Here is a 6,591-nt window from a genome sequence, read left to right on the forward strand (position 1 = left end):
TACAGTATATGTTTCTCCTCTCATAGATTAAACATGCAGGACAGCGGCCCTGGAGTGCGAGAGTTGACCCCCGCTGGTGTGTGGGTGGATGTTGGTGAGTGTGGCAGGGCGGCTGTAGGGGGAGCTGCAGGGCTGCGGTTCAGGTGATTGTTGCAGTGCAGAGTGAGCCAGCTCGACTCTGCCAGTCACCATCACCTCTCAAAACAGTGGCAGCTGGGAGCTGAGGGGGGAAGTCTGGGCAGCTGTGTCTGCAGCGGTTTCCATGAGGCCACCTGGCCTCTGGAGAAGTGCAGACTACAGCAGCAGTGCTGGATTTGTTATGTGTTGTGTATTATAACTGCTAAGAGAAACCCCGAGCAGCTGAGGGGCAAAAAACTAAAAGTTTATTGCAGTTGCTCTTTTAAATGTTCTGCAAAGCTTTTTTTGACCGTTGAGTCAGATTGTTTAGTATGACAAAAATATACCGGCTGTCAGCAAGTATCTTCTTTCAGCAAGAGCTTTTACAGGAAATCTCAAAGTTTCTGCTATTTTGACTAGTTCCATGATTTCAATAAAAGGGAACTTTGCTGTCGCAAGTGCGAGGTTTTAAAAAAGAAAAAAAAAAAAAAGTGACATGCACTCACTTGCTACACGGACCTCTACTGAAAAGGTCACCCTCGACGCTGCAGCCTTGACTGGTAAGATCACAGTTTTAACTGAGTTTTATTCAACTTGGCCAAGAAAAGATCTCCATCTTTCATGTTCATGTCTTGGAAGGAAAGGTTTTTTTGAGGGCTCGAACCATAAAAGCATATCACAAATATGTTTATGGCAGTTTAATCATGTAATTTGTGTGGCACGTTCATAGATAAGGATGTAAACAACTTAATAACGCAATACACAACTAACATCTGTTCATTTACACAAGGTAAAGATCTTGCCAAGTGTGTTACAGCAAATAAGCTTTTATCATGCTAATCCTGGTTTAATTTCTTTAGTATCTGCAGATCATGTCTGGTAACAGCACTGAAGACGGAGGAAATGCTGCAGGCGGTTCCTCTGTAGGTCTGGCGCTGGGGCTCACGTTTTTCTTCCTGCTCCTTGTGATCATAGCTGGTCTGATCACTTATAAGTACTACCCTAAAATCAGGCGTTTGGTGAATTTTGCACGGAGAGAAAGCCAGGGAAAGGAGGAATGTACCGTGAGTCCACAAGCTGGAAGCCATCACTATACCAGTGTGACCCTAGAGCCCGATCACACGTCAGCGGTGCAGACACCCGTCTATGAGAACCTGACGGCCCAAGCTGCTGCTGCCAAAACATCTGCTGCACACCCAAGAAAGTAAGCTCAAGTATCTTCGTCTTTAACATTTTAACAGAATGTGGGAAATTGTTTCTCTTGCCACTAATGAAAGTGCTTCTGTGTAAACTGCGATCAAAACGGAAACAGATTAAGAAACTTTGTCTGTGACAGGAATTTCCCCATTTGCATAGTCCCACTTTAATACTTCCAGGGGATTTTTTTTAATTGATTGAAAAAGATCCACTCTGTTTTTTCCCAATATAATTTAAAGTTTATTTCTTTATGCCAGCTGAGGCTCATTCCTGGAGTTTTATCACAAAAGAAGACCAAAGGAACAGAAAATGAAATCTGTACAATTTACAAATGATATGTCATGTTTTTGTGCAAAGTGGCGTTTCCTCACCAGAGCATCGTCTGCTGTGTTCACTGTTTTCAAAAGGTCATCCGTTCAACCTGAGGAGGATTGGTACATGCAGAGCGATACAACAGATGACCCCATATACAACAACTGTACTGCGTTTAAGCCCAGCCCCCCGGACCCGCAGGATGAGGACGTGTACATTGTCCCAGATTCATAGGACATGTTTTCATCACTTCACTGGGAAAACTGAGCCGCATCCTTGGCTTTGCTGTCTGGATGTGTTCAACTAGGAAGTCCCGTCATGCCGCTGCACCTGCAGCTCTTAGTGTCTATTCAGTTTTTTCTATTGAAGCATTTCATTATTACAAATGTCACCGGTAAAGTTATGAAATTAGGCAAAAGTCATTGCTCGTGTGTTGAATATCTAAGTTTATGGTATGATAAGAGGATGTCTTTTCTTCGAGCACCTTTGCTGCAGGTATTAGACATATCCTTCTTTATTGGCAGGCCAAGGGGATTGATTTGCTGATTAGATAGAAAATTGTCCTTTTGATCAATCTGAAAGGGCTGCTGAGTCACGTTCATCTTGACCTCTCCAGCAGAAAACGGTGCTCAGTGCCTCAAGTTGCACACGTTTAGTGTTCTGAAGTATTTGTACACAAGAGACACTGTGCTTTTTAAATATCGTTTAACAGATATATTTAAAATGAATTTGCAAATAAAAAGGACTTTTTTTTACCAACCTGAGGATATGAAAACAGATAATTTAGTCACTAGTCTCCTGTGTAGATGAACATATGCCTCTACTGTCCAGACCAGGAGTCATGTGTTCATCCTCTGTCTACAGTTTAGAGATCCATTTTTGTGATCAAATATTACTGTCAATATTATTTTCATCATGTTGCAGCTTCCCGTAGGCGACCTTTACTGATGTAACAGCGGGTTACAAGGATTTCGCCGTGTTACTTTGAAATGGATGCCGAGAGTTGAATTTACAATCCGAGTCGTCTAACATTTGATAAAGTGTTGTTGCTCTCCGGCCCGGCGGCCTGCAGCTCCAACCCACCCTGGAGTTGTGTGACATGCAGCAACTGAAGTTGTAAACCAACAAAACCAAACTATGTAGAAAAAAAGCAGTTTGTAATGTCACTTTTTTTAGAGAGGGCATCCACCCAGGCTGTGTTTCTTGAGTTTGGACTGATTAAGTTGAGCTCTAAGACGACGACTGCTGAAGCTCCAGAGGCCCCTGCTTTAAGGGGGACTCGTCTTTCTGACTTTTCTTCACAAACTATGAGAGAATTCAAAAGTAAAGGTTAAAAGTTTATGTTGTAAATATAGATTTACAAAGAGATGGATAGAAACTTATCTTACGTTGATCATTTTAGAACGACAGGTTGAAGAGTCTCTATCTCCTCCATAAACATCTTTTGTTTGTTCCAGTCATCCTCAAAACAGAGTGGAAAAACAGATAAACCGCTGAGTGGAGCTTAACTTATTTATTGTTTCTTAAGTTTAACTTGAGCAACAATAAATACAGTTACTTCCACCTCTGTTTGTTTCTGATTTGTTTATTGCACTAACCCAAGGTCCCTCAGTTCAGCCTTTCATACGATCACTTTATTAACTGGAGAACACTACATCCATGTTTCAGTTAACTTTATCCATTCAAAGATAAAAACTATGAAGTACAAAGAGTTGGTGGTGTCATTAAACTGCAATCTAAAAAGGTTTGCTACTTGTTTCTGTTTACTCACAGCAGCAGGTGTCTTTATGCTGCTTACTTTGTTTTTTTCCTTGAGCTTTGACATTTTTCCCCAACTTTCTTTCAATTTGTGATTTTTTTCAAGTGTTTTCAGCCATACAAGAACATTTCTTACAAATAAATGATTTCACCAGGACTAAAAAGAAAACAACGCTTACAATGTTTTCCTTTTTGTAAGTAAGTTCACACTTTTTCAAACAAAAGAAATGGTTCTGTTTTGACACTCCATCCTTCTGTCCATCCGTCCGTCCGTCCATCCTTCCATCCATCCATCCATCCATCCATCCATCCATCCATCCATCCATCCATCCATCCATCCATCCAGTTTCCATACCCCTACGGTCTGATTTAGGGTCTCTTGGGTCTGCAGGAGCCCATCACCTGGGCAGAGACAGTTAACATCCTGAACAGGTCATCAGTTTATCACAGGATGCAGCTTTACTTGGAGCAGCAAGGCAGTGCATCTTTAAAGACACAAAAAAATACAAAAACTCCATGAGGAATGCAGAGATGTAATCAACCAGTCCATTATCTATACCTGCTGCCTCCCACTCAAGGTCACGGGTGTCTGCTGCTGCTGCCTATCCCAACTGTCTGCAGGTGAAGGGCGACGTGGATTCTGGACACGCTGCCAGTTAGTCTCTGTAAGTGCCGCTCAAGGCGACGCTGATCACAGCTTCAAGGCCAACAGGATGTATCATATCATTGCATGCAGATTTCCATTTCAAGGCCACACCTCGACCTTGAAAGAGGTTTATTGTATTTCTGTTAATCAGTTATTGGAAAAATGCCCTTTTATTCTAACTATTTACTATTAAATTTACACGGTGACACAATCAAGAGCAGCAGTTCAGTATCAGTTGATCAGTACATTTATTTTTGTGCTGAACTGTGGAATTGTGTGGAAAAAAATCAAGCAAAAAGCATCGTATAAAATCATGTAAAAACAAAACAGTGATGGTAAACTTTACTACAAGCTGAAACACAGAACAACAATGACACAAAAAAACACGTAAATAGGACAATAAATAGATAAATAAATAGTATTGTTGAATAGATTTCTAAATCTTTTTCACGTTAAAAATAAACTAAAAGTAAATAGAAGTCTTAATCGAGTCAAGTGAGCATCTAGCATTGTTCAGAGTTGAAGCTTGCATTGCTGCTCAGGCACAGTGACATTTAGTGACGATGAGGTCGTTGAAAGCCGTGAGTTTCAGCGCTCCCCTGCTGTCGTAGTGCAGCAGCACCATGGACTCGTAGGCCGCCGGCACGCAGCAGGGGTCAGGGGTCCCGCCTTTGGTCATCTGGTGCAGCCGAGACTTGATCTGCGTGTGCATGCTCGCCGGCTTGTAGTTGTGGGGGCATGTGCCGTCACAAAAATGCATTGTGTATTCAGACGGGGCCAAAACCCAGTCGTCCCACCCGATTTCTTTGAAAGACACAGTCACTGACTTTCGGCAGCACCATCCTTGGTCGTCGCAGCCGTCTTCCTTGTTGGAGCGACGCAGCCTCGTCCGTGCAGGGTAAGACTGGACCACGGCCACTTCTAGACTATTGCTTAGATTTACTTTTAGAGCACTTTTCCTGTTTAGAACAAACCCAACATCCACAAACAGCGACTGGTTATCAGCTCTCACCCATCTGTTCACCTCAGGGCTGATATCCAGTATCACATCCTGGCTTCTTCTTGAAATGTTGGGGTGGGCTGAATCCGCGTACGTCCAACCGGTAGAGATTGTTGGCTTCATGCCGTTGATTTTAATCTGAATTTTTGGGCTCGCTTCGGATTTAACTGAACCGAGTTGATCCAGAACGCTGCTGGAAATCTTGAGCTGTGCTTGTGCTGGAGTCGGTCCAGTCTGGGTCTTTGTTTCTCTGTGGAAAACTGCTCTGTACCACCGCACGTCTCGGTCACCGCTCTTCCCACGTACTTTTAGTGGCAGAACTGAAAAAGAACACACAGACAGTAAATAAGAGTTGGATGGACGGATCAACTAAGACTAGAAACGCCAAATAAATGTAGAGTTACTAAAAATAATTTATCAAACTCTACTACAGGTCTTGGCTGATGACATTGAAAAAAAGCATGTTCAAAGTTTAACATAGCGTTGTAGGCGTGTCTGTTATGGCCATGATTTCCAAAAGCTTGTAGGAATGTATTTGTTTTTTTGGTCATTTTTGTTTCTCGGGTAAAGATTGAGATTTTAACTGTTGAAGTTCTTGGTAAACATCGTCGCCTCACCTGTGGACGGAAACAGCACAGTGGCCATAGACTGCTGAGTTTCCTGGGGCGGCTGGCTGGAGTTCTGTCCCATGGCGCTGGTTTGTTCCCTGTAGAGCTGATACATCTGATCCAGCCTCTTCTGAGAGGCTCTCTGGGTCGGCCCGGGCTCTCCGTCCATGTTCAGGGAGCTGAGGATCCCCTTCTTCACTGCTTCCAGGAACAGGATCCTGTGGTTGTCAGGTGTGCCTTCAGGGGCCGTGCCGAGCCGGTTCTCAGCTGAGGTGGAGACGAGCAGCAGCAGCAGCGTGCAGGGGATGAGGCCAAGGGGTGTGTGTGATCTGAGCATGGTGAACCTGCCGGGGAGGTTTGGTTTATGACTGCAGCGGCTCAGTGAATAGGCTACGTGTACGCTGTGAACAAAATTCTTGACATGCTTTAATTTATATAGCTCCTGCGTCGCCACACCCCTGAGGTGCTCAGCTTATATCACATGTAATTATGAGGCAACATTTTGAAGTATTTTGTCGTGTGTTGATAAGAGGAACGTATAAAATGGAAAGGTGAGACGTCATCTGTGAGCATTTGATGATTTTTATCTTTACATCGTGAGAAACAATGGAGATGAGTAAGAAATAAAATGATTACAGGACGATGGTGGAAAATACTGCGAGCTGGTGACATCACTGCTGATTGGGCCAAAAAATTGACCCAGGGTGGAGATGAGGGTCCAACGTACACATGGGTGCAGATCCCGGGGGGGACGGGGGGGACATGCCCCCCCCAATTTCTGAAAAACATGAATTGTCCCCCCCAATAAAAATACCCTAAATTATTCAAAATTGAACAAATGTATTTTCAGACTTAAAGGTTGAATATGTAGAATATTTATTAAAAATATATTTCTAAAAAAAGAACACATCCACGGTGCGTTTTGAGGTGTACAGAATGAAAGTATTGCTACT

The 6,591-nt window shown here is 43.1% G+C and overlaps 1 protein-coding gene and 1 long non-coding RNA gene across 3 annotated transcripts; one reads left to right on the top strand and one right to left on the bottom strand.

Moving 5' to 3' along the window:
- Positions 1–233: 233 nt before the first annotated feature.
- Positions 234–3,546, top strand: LOC133452033 (uncharacterized). 2 transcript variants are annotated; one of them, XR_009783226.1, is made up of 3 exons: positions 234–677; positions 978–1,321; positions 1,722–3,546. It is a non-coding gene; the product is annotated as an uncharacterized LOC133452033 (long non-coding RNA). The 2 variants fall into 2 exon arrangements; XR_009783227.1 differs by having other exon boundaries at positions 987–1,321.
- A 767-nt stretch (positions 3,547–4,313) lies between these two features.
- Positions 4,314–6,026, bottom strand: LOC133452034 (inhibin beta C chain). Its single transcript, XM_061731220.1, has 2 exons — positions 5,648–6,026; positions 4,314–5,350 (listed from the first exon to the last, which is right to left on the bottom strand). The coding sequence occupies exons 1-2, from the start codon at positions 5,973–5,975 to the stop codon at positions 4,569–4,571; spliced, it is 1,110 nt and encodes a 369-aa protein (XP_061587204.1). The 5' UTR covers positions 5,976–6,026; the 3' UTR covers positions 4,314–4,568.
- Between the last annotated feature and the right edge of the window lie 565 nt (positions 6,027–6,591).

Source organism: Cololabis saira, chromosome 10 (assembly GCF_033807715.1).
Source record: "Cololabis saira isolate AMF1-May2022 chromosome 10, fColSai1.1, whole genome shotgun sequence".
NCBI lineage: Eukaryota > Metazoa > Chordata > Actinopteri > Beloniformes > Belonidae > Cololabis > Cololabis saira.